This window comes from Girardinichthys multiradiatus, chromosome 21, assembly GCF_021462225.1.
Source record: "Girardinichthys multiradiatus isolate DD_20200921_A chromosome 21, DD_fGirMul_XY1, whole genome shotgun sequence".
In the NCBI taxonomy this organism is placed as follows: Eukaryota; Metazoa; Chordata; class Actinopteri; order Cyprinodontiformes; family Goodeidae; genus Girardinichthys; species Girardinichthys multiradiatus.
The window spans coordinates 1,514,377-1,528,106 of NC_061813.1; the positions used below are offsets into that span (position 1 = coordinate 1,514,377).

At 42.3% G+C, this 13,730-nt stretch overlaps 1 protein-coding gene across 1 annotated transcript in view; it reads right to left on the reverse strand.

Moving 5' to 3' along the window:
• The window catches only part of snx7 (sorting nexin 7), a 55,320-nt gene that overhangs the window by 29,796 nt on the left and 11,794 nt on the right, over positions 1 to 13,730 (reverse strand). The window contains exons 4-6 of the mRNA XM_047348927.1: positions 13,325 to 13,483; positions 12,850 to 13,048; positions 3,170 to 3,369 (exon numbers count right to left, since the gene is read on the reverse strand). Coding sequence (XP_047204883.1) covers positions 3,170 to 3,369; positions 12,850 to 13,048; positions 13,325 to 13,483 — 558 coding nt within the window. The remainder of the gene's footprint in view (positions 1 to 3,169; positions 3,370 to 12,849; positions 13,049 to 13,324; positions 13,484 to 13,730) is intronic.

Genomic DNA, 13,730 nt, shown 5'->3' on the forward strand with positions numbered 1-13,730 from the left:
TGGACGAAGGTGGAGACCTCAGCGGCCCGAACCCCGGATGCTTACGCTGGTTCTAGGGACGTGGAATGTCACCTCGCTGGGGGGGGGGAGGAGCCTGAGCTGGTGCGGGAGGATGAGAGATATCGACTAGAAATAGTCGGGCTCACCTCCAGAGCCCTTGGCCAGGCAGGTATTCAACTCCCACCTCCCTTACAGCGTCCCTTACTGCCGGACACCGGCAGTAAGGGACGCTGTCAAGCTGAAGAAGGAGTCCTATGTGCTGTGGTTGGCTTGTGGGACTCCTGAGGCGGCTGACGAGTACCGTGAGGCCAAGTGTGCCGCAGCCCGGGCTGTGGCAGACGGTAAAGCCTGGGCCTGGAGTTTGGTGAGGCCATGGAGAAGGACTACCAGTTGGCCTCAAAGCAATTCTGGCAAACCGTCCGGCGCCTCAGGAGGGGGAAGTAGTGCTTTGCCAACACTGTTTATAGTGGGGGTGGGAGGCTGCTGACCTCGACTGGGGACATTATCGGCCGGTGGAAGGAGTACTTCGAGGATCTCCTCAATCCTGCCATCACGCATTCCCTGATGGAAACAGAGGCTGGGGACTCGGGGTTAGACTCTTTCATCACCCAGGCTGAAGTCACCGAGGTGGTTAAAAAGCTCAGTGGGGGCTTCGGGGATGGATGAGATCCACCCTGAGTACCTCAAGTCTCTGGATGTTGTAGGGCTGTCATGGTTGACACGCCTCTTCAACATCGCGTGGTGGTCGGGGACAGTGCCTCTGGACTGGCAGACAAGGGTGGTGGTCACCCTTCTTATGAGGGGGACCGGAGGGTGTGTTCCAACTACAGTGGGATCACACTCCTCAGCCTCCCTGGTAAAGCCTACGCCAGGGTATTGGAGAGGAGAGTCCGGCCAATAGTCGAACCACGGCTTCAGGAGGAGCAGTGTGGTTTTCGTCCTGGCCGTGGAACACTGGACCAGCTCTACACCCTCTACAGGGTACTCGAGGGTTCATGGGAGTTTGCCCAACCGGTCCACATGTGTTTTGTGGACCTGGAGAAAGCATTCAACTGTGTCCCTCGTGGTGCCCTGTGGTGGGTGCTCCAGGATTATGGAATCGGGGGCCCTTTACTAGGGGCCATCCGGTCTCTGTACGAGCGGAGCAGGAGTTTGGTCCGCATTGTCGGCACTAAGTCGGACCTGTTCCTGGTGCATGTTGGACTCCGGCAGGGCTGCCCTTTGTCACCGGTCCTGTTCATAACTTTTATGGACAGGACTTCTAGGTGCAGCCAAGGGCCGGAGGGGGTCTAGTTTGGGGACCAGAGGATTTTGTCTCTTCTTTTTGCAGATGATGTGGTCCTGCTGGCCCCCTCTAGCCAAGACCTACAGCATGCGCTGGGGCGGTTCGCAGCAGAGTGTGAAGCGGCTGGGATGAAGATCAGCTCCTCAAAGTTCAAGGCCATGGTTCTCGACAGGAAAAGGGTGGCTTGTCCTCTTCAGGTTGGAGGGGAGTTCCTGCCTCAAGTGGAGTTCAAGTATCTCGGGGGTCTTCTTCACGAGTGAGGGAAGAATGGAGCGGGAGATTGACCGAAGGATTGGTGCGGCTGCCGCAGTCATAGGGGCACTGTGCCAGTCCGTTGTGGTGAAGAGAGAGCTGAGCCGAAAAGCGAAGCTCTCAATTTACCGGTCGGTCTACGTTCCTACCCTCACCTATGGCCATGAACTTTGGGTCATGACTGAAAGAACGAGGTCCCGGATACAAGAGGCTGAAATGAGCTTCCTCCGTAGGGTGGCCGGGCACTTCCTTAGAGATAGGGTGAGGAGCTCGGCCATCTGGGAGGGGCTCGGAGTAGAGCTGCTGCTCCTCCACATCGAGAGGGGCCAGTTGAGGTGGCTCAGGCATCTATGATGTGACTAAGATGTCACTTTCCATGGCATTCGTCACAATTTTGCACTGCCCAGCTGGAAACGGTAGCAGTTAGCAAAACAGATTTGGACTAGAACAGAATTGCACAACTGAGAGACAGCAAGACGTTAGAGCTCATTAATAAACAGAGATAAAACTTTATTCTAGCCTAGTTGAAAGGCTCATAGAAACCGTCTGGATATGGGACCTAGTTTGTATTGTAAAATTCGCATACAACCAGTCAGTCATTTTCTACCGCTTATTCCATATTGGGTCACAGGGGAGCTGGTGCCTATCTCCAGCAGTCTATGGGTGAGAGGCAGGGTACACCCTGGACAAGTCGCCAGTCCATCGCAGGGTAACACACAAACAACCAAGCACACACTCATTCATAGACCTAATTTAGAGTTACCAATTAACCTAACAGGCATGTCTTTGGACTGTGGGAGGAAGCCGGAGTACCCGGTGAGAACCCACGCATGCACGGGGAGAACATGCAAACTCCATGCAGAAAGACCCCAGGCTGGGAATTGAACCCAGGACCTTCTTGCTGCAAGGCAACAGTGCTACCAACTGCGCCACCGTGCAGCCCACGCATACAACCATTCAAACTTTAAAATGCTATCGAGGTTACAGAGCATGTGATGATCTGACCCTGCAGCAGTCCGATACACTGGATTGCATCAACTCTTCTGCCTGTGGAGTTGAGAGGAGAGGCACTGACATATATGATTAAAAGTTGCCTTCGACATGATAAAGTTCCGAATAAACTCGGTCTCTGTAAAGTTGTTAACATCCCTGCTCCACATTGCTGGCTGTGTCTCCGCATCCAAACAGTTTGTTTTGCTGAATTGGCAGTCAGATCTCCTTAAAACAGAACAATAAAGAGTTTCGCTCTCCTTTTATTCATGTGTTTCCCACACAGCTCCCACTGACAATAAATGGCTTCTGTTGTGTACTTAAACCATAACACCTATTTCTCCGTGTTTACTGACGATGCTCGTATTGTTCTTATGCGCATGCGGGTCAGTTTGTAGCTGCAACATGTAGCCATAATGGGAACGACCACACACAAAAAAATCAGATTTCTGAAAAAATAGGATTTGAGCATTAAGACCTGCAGTGTGAACGTAGCCTAACAGCTTAAGGTTGTGACTCTAGATGGGCTGCTCCAAACCACTGATAATATTACTAGGCCGAAGAAACATATTTATTAAATGAAAAGATTACTTAAAACCTAAATGGTGTTTTTCAGATGTCAACAATGCAGCATGTTCTCACCTTGAGAGTATCAGCACAGAGGACGTACTCATGCAGGGCGGGGACAAGGACCTCCGACAGCTGTTGGATCTGCTCCTCTGTCTCCTTACTGCACCTCTCCAAACAGCTACCAATGCCCTTCAGTGGTTCTGCCAGCTCCTCCTCTGACTCAGCCCACTGGAAATAGGTAGGGCTGTACTGCTTCAGTTCATCCATGTATTCTAAAAGCACACAGAACACAGTTAAGTTTTGGATTATATCTGCATGCATCAGTGTATTTGGTTTGTGAAATTGTATTCTTGTATAAACTGCATCCAGTAATTTTTTCCCCTCACATCTCCTGCCTCACCATTTTGGACATAACATAGGGAGAAGCCCCCAGAATGGTACTATGGCTGCATGATTGACTTTATAAACTCAAGATACCATGTGGGATGAAAGTAAACCGGTCACAACAATGAACCAGCCACCTGTATTTGTTTGACTTTCAGCCATTTCAGTGAGAATGGGCAGGCCAAACCCAGAGCCAGCACAAAGGAGGTGGCAGGCAGTCAGTTAGAAGTCTGGCCAACCATGTGGACAGAGCACCCCACCTGAAACCCCTGGATAACCAGGACCGAGGAATCATAAGGGCCCTGTTAAGATGGTGCCTTGGAAGACATCCCAACCTCATTTGTCCTGTATAGTGTGATCAATAGATTATTTTGTATTGCCTAAGCTAAAAGTTGGCATTTTAAGTCTTTCTAAAAGCAAATTTAGCTGAAATCTGTGCCAGTAGACAGATCAACTTCTAACTGAAAGGAAATGAGATTGTCAAATTCACCTTTGAAAGGTTTATATACATTTTTGAAAATAACTTAAAGTTAAAGAAAATGTTTATTACTGGAGAAAATTATGTTTACTTATTTTATCTTGAATCTGGACCATCTGGAATCTGGTTGTCCAAATTGATTTTTTCCAAATCCATTTTAATAAATATTGTAATCTAATATTTCTATTTAATATTTATATATGTTTAGGAGTAGCATTCTAGAAGTTTAACCTTTTGTAAAAATTCTGAACCTATATGTGGAGGCTCAAATGTCCATAAATATTATAATATGCTGGAACTTTAATTTTTATACCAAGTCTGGGGTGGTTAAACCAGAACCACACAGAATATTTTGTTTCTTTTAGGAAGGACCATCATCTTGATTGCAGACATTCTTCCTAAACGTGAGGGAGAGAGGGAGGGTTTTCAACCTTGTAAAGTCATCTTCTATTGCTTAGAATATTAGAATTTAATTGTAAAAGCTTGTTCAGCCTGTTAGAAATGTTGATGCCCAAGTACCTAATTTTCCTAATTTGTAATGGGATGGTTGGAATGAGCGCTACGGTTCGGGCCGCATTAATGCAAACGGTATAATAAAAATAAACTGCAAAAATGCAGTGTGAATGCTGTAAGCTGAATTCTTTAGCTGAAAGCTGGCAGAAACAAGCTGAAGTTGACTGCAGAAAATCTCCTGAAATGTAATGAATTAGCAGAAAACAGAAATGCTAAACTCCTCTGCTGAAAACTGGCAGAATGAGGCTACGCTTGACAGTGGAATATTTGCTGATATCTGATAAATTAGCAGAAATAGCAGAAACATTAGCAAAGAAAAACTCATCTGATCTGTTTAAATAGGAAGGCCATCAGCGATAAAACGGCTTAACAAGGTGAAATTACCTCAAAACTACTTGTTACAACAGTTAATGAAATCCAAGAACTGACAAAAACTTTAAAAAAGCAGGAAAGAGCTGCCAATAGATGAGCTGAAAAAGCATAGACTGAAGCAAAAATATGTTAAAATATATAAAATAAATGTTAAAATGTTAGGACTGCCTTGAATTTCAGAACAAGGAAGAACAAACAACAAATAAGCTGAAGAAACACAAAAACAAACTAAAAATTGCCTAAAAAGGCAGAAATCAGTGTAAGCACAGTCAGTGAAATGTAAGAATTTGGCAGAAACTTAGAGAGAAAGACAGGACGGCTAGACAGAGAAGAGATAAAGAGAGAGGGATGAGTGAAAGACAGACAGACAGACAGACAGACAGACAGACAGACAGAGACACGAGAAAGTCACAGAGGAGGAACAGACAAAAAGGCAGACAAACAGATGGAGAGAAAAAGTTAAATATAGTGGCAGAAAGAAAAAAAGAAGCAGAAATGTTAGAGAGAAGAGTGAAAGAGGCAGAAAGGAGAAAAAGAGAGCAAAAAAAGGAGGGAAAGAAGCAAAAAGGAAATAAAGAGAGAAGAGAGGATATAGAGGAGAAAAAGAAGCAGAATCGAGAGAGAGAGAGAGAGAGAAAGAGAAGCTAAAATGCTAACATTAGCATTTTGGCTATCACTAGCATGAAGGTTGATATTAATTTACCCCGTCTACTATGCAAAAAGCAATGTATAAGCTAAAATTTGCTAAAATGGTAATGCTAACTACAGCCTATGTTAAAAAGTCTATGAAATTGTCCTTTAAATGATTCACTCTTGTTCAGGTGTTTGAACAGCAGTAGAAGCTGTTTAAGTAGCTGACATCAAATGGTCGCTGTTTTGATGCTCCACTGGGACCTATGAAGATGGTCTTATCATCATAAGTCACACAGTAGTGGTTTCATTCTGGTTCTGATAGAAATTGGAAATGGTTCTGATAAAGTTTGAACCGGGTTCTGAAAACATTTGAACCTGGTTCTGATGGGATGTTTTTCCTGGTTCTGATAGAATTTGGATCTGGTTCTTATAGAGGTTTATACCTGGTTCAGATGAAAATTTGTAGAAGGTTCTTATATGCCTCTTTTCCACTGGCTCATTTTAGCCGGCGCGGCTCCGCTTCACCCGGTTTCGCTCTACTCGGTATGGTACCTGTTGTGTTTCCACTGACCCGCCGACGGCAGAAACTATGTTGGCTGAAGCCCCGCCTCCAGCTATGAGTATAGAGCGTTCTGCTGCTATTAACGTTACTGCGTTACATTAATTCACATTAAAGTAATCTGCGTGAAATGATAAAAAATAAATAAAAACATAAATAAACTAAATACTGATAACGTTTGTATTAATGTATATGCAAGAATGCTTTTTTATGTCTAAAATCATCCACTAGAATAAGTATCTGGACCACAGCCCAGTCAGAACTTCTAAAATACGGTTCAGAGGTAGTGATGTGAGGCGGGTGTGGCAGGAGAAGCAGAGAGGAGACGCTGCTGTCCCCCCTTTGGGGGAAATGTTTGTGCCTCTAAACAGCTGATTTTATGTGTGATCAGCTGGGTTAGGATGTTATTACATACAGCGCTCTGTCTGCGTTTAATTCAGAAAGCTGATTTGTCCTTTTTCTTTTCTGTCAGGCTTCAGGCTGGTTTATGACCCGTAAATTGTAAAATTACATGTATGACCTGCTCCAGCCACTGTGGTCCTTAATATTATTGTAGTTGCTCTTGAGTTTTATCAAATTTTCCCTGCACCGTCTCAATAAAAACATTCTCGTTTCTCCTCTTCCCACGGCCAATCAGTGGACAGCAGTCTGGTCACGTCACACGTAGTCCCTGCTCAGCCCCGGTCGGACCTGCTCAGGAGCACGGACCAAAAAACGTTAGTACCGGTACGGAAATAACAGTAATGGAAACGCTCGCAAAGCGAACCAAGTAGAGTAGAGTAGGGCCAAATCGAGCCAGTGGAAAAAGGGTTTTTGTGGGAAGATAGGATGTTGTTTTACTGTCAAAACCAGAACTAGAAGTCCAGACGCTGGAGAGGTCCATATCAGATCCTACAGATCCATCCACACAGCTGTGTGCAGAGTGTGTTACCAGGATAACCGTGTCACACTGCAAGAAAGCTCCAGCTCCTTCAGATTCCCCTGGCTCCCAGGACACAAGGCATCATTCAACTGGATCATCTCCTGCCTAAAAGTGTGAGAGCGGGCCACCACAAGCCAAAGAACTGTAAGCTGAGGAACATACAGGGAAGACCTTCACACATTGCACATAACCTTTCTCCGACATGATGAACTGGCGACGTCTGCAGCAGAGAGCATGTGAAACATGCGCCACAATATTTATTCTTCTTAATCTTTTTTGTTTCATCTGATGGCTGCTAGGGAGTCTTTTGCCTCGATAACAAGGTCTGCGACAGGGACCCAAGGAGTGTGAGTTGTTTTACAAATATTATATTCATCATTTATTCTTTTAATGTTTCTTGATTCTAATAATGCATCTGTAGAAGAGCAATGAACATAGTGAGTGCAAATAGCACAAAAGGCACTTTTGTGAGGTGATGCTCTGTCTGGCCTAGACAAAGGCTTTTGTCCCCCCTCCTGCAGCCTCTTGCAACTTTCTGCTCCCTGCTACAGCAGGAGCCCCCACTGTAGAATATATGATGAATGGAACATTTTAATACAGAAGAGTCGAGACATCTGGGTGACAGTTAATGAACAGTTTTGGCTCAGCTCAGCAACACGTCTGACCTGTAAACTGTCACCCTTATAAGGCTAAATTAATAAAGCTGATTAAGAGATGATCATCCATCTCCTTTGGTAAATATGATTTTTTTCCCACAACACGGTGCATCTCCCAGCTTACAGTGAAATGCTGCAAGAGCGGTCGTAAAAGCTAAACCTATCCAATGGTCAGCAAAAAAGAAAAGAGCAGAGCAAAGGATCAGCCAATTAAGGACCTGCATGAAGATCGTTCATTTTTGTAGGCTAAACACATAGAAAGTAATGACACCTCTACTTTGAATCAAATCCAGGATGTGGCGCAATCCCTGAGCAGCCTATGAAGAACAAATAGAGAGAAAAGCCCTATTTACCCTAATGGACCCAAATCTAAAAACTTCTAGCAAGGAGAATATGTAAACAATGAACCTAAAGAACCAAATATAATGTGAAATGCCTTCAGTAGCAAAAGATTTATCATAAATCAAAGAGGATAGAACAAACCTTTAAAACATACTGCACAGCATAATATTCCCAACCTGAAGCAGCAAACCTGGAAACAGCATCTATGTTTTTAACAACTTTAGATCTGCCATTATTAGGAACATACCAGAACTAAGAAAATACCCCAGGAAGACTGTTATCCATCTGAAAGGATTTTTTAAGGATGTGATCCTCTCAACATCAAAAAACTTTTAATTTCGTCCTTAAAGATGAGACGACTCCTGCCTTCTTTAGACGGGAGGAGATCTCAGTAATTCTTAAGCCTGGTACATATGGCAATGAATGTGAATCTTTTAGGCCACCCTGATCATTTAATATGGACTACAGATTGTTCACATCAACATTAGAATCAGATTAAACAGGTTTCTTAAAAACAGACAAACATCCCATAATGCCAGAAAAGAAAGCTCTTATATATGAAAAAATCTTCAAGAGTCTTTGATCCTGAGTCTGTATTACCTCTTTTCCACAAACATGGTTCGGAGCCCGTTCCGGATCCCGAATGTGATTTTGAACAGGTGTTGCGTGTTTACACCAACGAAAAAAGGTTCCAAAGCACAAACTCTGGTTCAACTCGGGCCCAGCAGAATACTTGGTTCTGCAAACCGTAACGTCACCCGTGGGAGGGTCGAAGTTGCAGACAAAAGAAGCAACAAGTACAGCGGCGAAGACGAAGATCGTACCATATAAACATTATCTATGTTTGTATAGTCACACTAAACATCCATTGTACAACTACATGTTACACTCAGGGATGCTGAACATATGCAAATGAAAACGTTATTCATACTATTGTTCTTGCACAGAGTTACAATGCAGTTTACGGACGATCTCTTTTTGCATTAAAAGAAACTCCGCTCTCACCCTCAAGCTTCCCCTCCGCACTGTATAACACCCACTGTTGATGACTCATGCTTCGTTCCCAAAACTGGTGGAAATGGGCGTCGGTGCTCAACTATGCAGCAAATTTCGAAGGGATGCGAAATGAATCGGTTCAAAAACGAGAATTCCTTCGGTGGAAAAACACAAAGCCTTTTCCACAGTTTTCAGTTAAGACTGATGGGCATAGCTTTATTTAGAACTATTAGTATTAGTATTATGATTATTTTTATTACTAGACTGATTTGGTTTTGAATATCAGATAATTAGATGTTTGAAATTTTACATCACAGCCCAACTGCTGTACTTAAAATAAATGGCAACATATCTGACCAAATAGCCATAGCAAAGCCTTGGAAAAAGGCAGCACAACTGTGCTTACGGTCATATTAGTTAGATAATAACTACAAATCTAAGTGGACAGAGATGGACACCCCTCATTGCTCAATACTAGGAAGCATACATTTTCAAAAGGAAATATTTAGTTAAACCCAATAAATGGATAAAAGTACCCCTGAGGACTTGGTACACACCCTCCATTTCTGCTACCTGTATGACCCCTTCTCTTTTCCAATGGTTATAATCAGTCTGAGAGAGGGAGGTATCCCAATCATTGTGGTGTTTAGTATAACAATGACCATCAGTGGGACCCTTTGTGGGGTTCCTTGAGACGACATTGTTCTAAATAAGCTCCGTTTAACTAAATAATCTGAACTGAAACTATCTCTGTAGTTATGCTGCTATAGGCTTAGGCTGCTGGAGGACATAATGACCACTTTCACCCTCTTCGCTACATTCTCACACTACTCTCCAATTTTGCATTATTTGCTGTTATTTCAGCTTTTAACCTTGTTCTCTCTTTTCTCTTCCTAGAAGCTACACCTGGCCTGACTCTGTGTCTACCAGTGACACCTATCTGGAGAGGGGAATCGTCCAAGCTTCTGCTGGCAACAACTTAATGCTCACCTTCTACAGATGATCCACATGGCTCTGTCTTTTAGTGTTTAACCCTTTCTCTCTCCTAGACATGGCTACTGACTGAGCTTCTACAGTCACTAACTCTATGTGCTCTCTTTCAGACTCTAACCTTGAAAACTGGCTCAGAGTTTATCTGTTCTTTCTTTCTAGATGAAACGACTAAAGGAGCTACATCCATTAACATTTACTTTTTCTTCCAATAGAAAGTACTCCTGGATCAGTACTTCTTTGTTCTCTTTGTGTCTCTGCTCTGTTCTCTCAAACCTCCAGTCGGTCGTGACAGATGGCCGCTCACACTGAGCCTGGTTCTGGTTCTGCTGGAGGTTTCTTCCTGTTAAAAGGGAGTTTTTCCTCTCCACTGTCGCTACATGCATGCTCAGTATGAGGGATTGCTGCAAAGTCAACACCAGTGACTGTCCACTGTCTCTACATGCTCATCCAGGAGGAGTGAATGCTGCAAGTCACTGACTGGATGCAATCTGCTGGGTTTCCTTAGATAGAAAAACTTTTTATCTAATTTGAATAAAAAGCTAACTCCGACTGCACTGTTCAATTGTTAGGATTAATTGGAATGTATGAACCTGACTGTTGTGAAGAACCTTGAGACGACATGTGTTGTGAATTGGTGCTATATAAATAAACTGAATTGAATTACAATCAGTTAAAAGATCAAAGACTACGGAGAACTGTAAGAATATTAATAGTCAGTGGCCTATCTCTTATCTCTCTTGTACCAAAAGGCTTGTATCTCTTTCAGAAACTCAGTGTAATGTTGCTTAGAAGAGGACTGCTTTAATTCTCTCTACATACGACATGACTTTAATAAAAAATATCAGTACTACAGTCTGTGTGAATGCATATAAAAAGTTTAAGCAAAAACGAAACCTACTTCTAATTTGAACAGGTCGAAACCAGAAGATACTAGACTTGTACATTAAATCTAGACGACAGAAAGAACTGACACAAATTGATTGGCTAAATATATGTAGACACACTTTTATCACCTCAAGTTCAGAAACATGGAGAGAATTTTTATGGAAAAATATCCTGAGATTCCCAAACTGCTGTCTCTGAACAGGAGAAAATGTAGGGACAAATCTGTCAATCTGTTCCACATATTTTGGGACTGTCCTAAACTGTCCCCCTACTGGAGCAAGGTGGTAACTACAATCAACTCTTAATTTACCATTCGGTTTTACCAAGAAATACAAATATTACAAAGCTATAAGTAGATGATTGTTGAGAGAAATGAGCCCAACTATTAAAGATTGGAGAGTAACTGATGGTCTTTCTCTTTACGGCTCCTAAACTTTAAAAATAGAATTCTCTTCTGAATCACATAGTCTAATCTCTATTTAAAGATGGCTCTGTCTCACTGTTCATGACTTTTAATGTTGTAATATTGTCTTTGGTTGAACCCATTATGGGCCAGCAGGTCAAAACAGGATCAGGAATATATGTTAGCTGTATGTGAAAGATAGAATGCAATATAAAAGTTACTCGACCTTCATATTCTGTTTCTGTACCGTCCCTTATGTCTGTCATGATATTTTACAGTAAAAAATAGCAAGAAAAATAAAGAAAAAATGTTAAAGCCAGTTTAGAAGTGCAAAATTGAAATAGCCATCCTGTGTAGTATCCGTTTTCCTACGTGTGTCCAAAATCAGCTTGTTGTCTGTGAAATGTCCAGTTCAGACCAGATCTACTCTTGCCAGCTCAGCATGCCACACTAGGAGATGCCTGGAATGCAAGGCCTTCCTGATATGGAGGTTTGCTTACCCAAGAGAAGATCCCTCTCTTCTCTCCAGGATTAGATATCTGATGGTCAAGGACTGTTTTATCTCTTTGTCTCCACTGTATTGTGAATTACATCGTCAGCGTGTGAAAGAACTGCAAAAGGCTTGGAAGTTCCTGTCTACAGCCGACTCAGACACAGGATTGATTGTCCGTTCTCAATTCTTGCAAGAATTCATTAAAGTTCCACTTTGATTTTCACCAATCTCCTTGTTAACTGAAATTATTGAGGTGCATTTTTAGTTTTCCATTTACAAACTCCATAATCATTTTGTCTGTTTTTAAATAATGGTGAAACCCTGTTTTACACCAGCTGCTCTGTCTCAGACACTGAGATATTCCCACAGCTCCTACTCTAATTTTTAAATATAATCTTTCAGCAGGTACTAAACATACTTCTCATTAAGCATACATTTCTGTATTAAGAATATATTTTTATTGGTCTGATGTAATATTCTGATCTAAAATGTCATATTTGCATTGGCTGGAAGCAGAAAACCATGCTTATGAACACAATTAAATGGCTTAAAAACATCAGTCTGTGTTCATTTATTTCAGTAACTTAGTTCACTTAGTGAAACACAGTTTAACTGAACTTTCAATAATATTCTAGTTTGTTGAATATGACTGTAATTTATTTAATAAATATGCTTGTCAGACTTGTTTGTTTTCCAGTTGAATTGTAAAGGACGTGTCACATTAAAATACTGGAAATAATTCCTCAAACCTGGAGGTGTGTATACTTTTGAGAGCCACTATATCTCAATCTTTCAACTATTACAGAATTCCAAATTCATCAATGTTTCATGCATTTAACTCCAGAAACTCTAATACAGACATTTAACTATCTAAAGGGTTAGGGTTCTATAATAAAATGTAAATGGCATCTCTAAAAATGAACGTGAGTTTGTTGCTGTGACTTTTTATCTCTGATGTTTTTAGTAAATATCTGAGGGGTGGGGAAAGAAGAAGAAATCAGAAGAGCAAAGCAGGATTAAGAAAAGTTTCCAATCAAAATTAACATTAATCAAGTAACAGGAGAAAATAACATTCAATTTAGATACATTTTCTATTACATCTGCTCACAAGCTGGTGTGGTACCTCTCTGTTCCTTGATGATCCTTTGGGTGACTTTGTCCACGGAGCAGATTTTGTTACTGAAGTCCTCAACATATTCCTGCATGACAGCAAACTCCTCCAGCTTGCTCCTCAGGCCTCGTACAGAGTTGGCCATCGCCCTCATCGTCTCGCCCATCCTGCTCAGAAAGCCTGGACCCTGTTTCCTGTGAGGGGCCAGCTCCTGCAGGACAGCCAGCATCAAAAGGCTTTTAAATGAATTGGTGGCTGGAAAAAAGTTTGGAGGTATAAATATTTTCCCAATGCTTATTCAAGTCAAGAAAAGGCTTCATTCCATCCTTTTTTCTGACTGTGTAGGAAACCTGAAGTTTAAAGGACCTCAGATTGTTTAAACATTTTGATTTAATTGATGTCGCTCACTAAAGCAAGTTTTTACTCCTCACAATCCCTTTACACATCAGTGTGTGTGTGTATGTGCATGAATGTGTGTCACAGAAACCTCTTCAGTAAGAAAGACTTTGAAGTGGTGGCTGTTGGACAGGATGGGATGCTCAGAGATCCTGTTGAGGAAGCGATGCAGGGCTTTCCTCCTGGTCTCGATAAAGTCATCATTGAAGCGATCCACCATGCCTTTCATCACAAACTTCTCTGGGAGAGGCTGCAAACACATCAACATCAAACCTCACACAAGCAATCAACATGATGACCATGATGCAGTTTCATCTGTTCATTTGTGGAAGTTGGTGTTAGGAGGTCAGGTGACAACTGATTTTCTGAGCTCTTCCACCTGTGGCTGTTTCATGGTTGTACTTGTTGTGCAACAACACACTTGGTTTTACCATTAGCAGATATGAATAATTATAACAACGTTTAGTCTGTTAGGTATTGTCCTGTGAATACCAGTC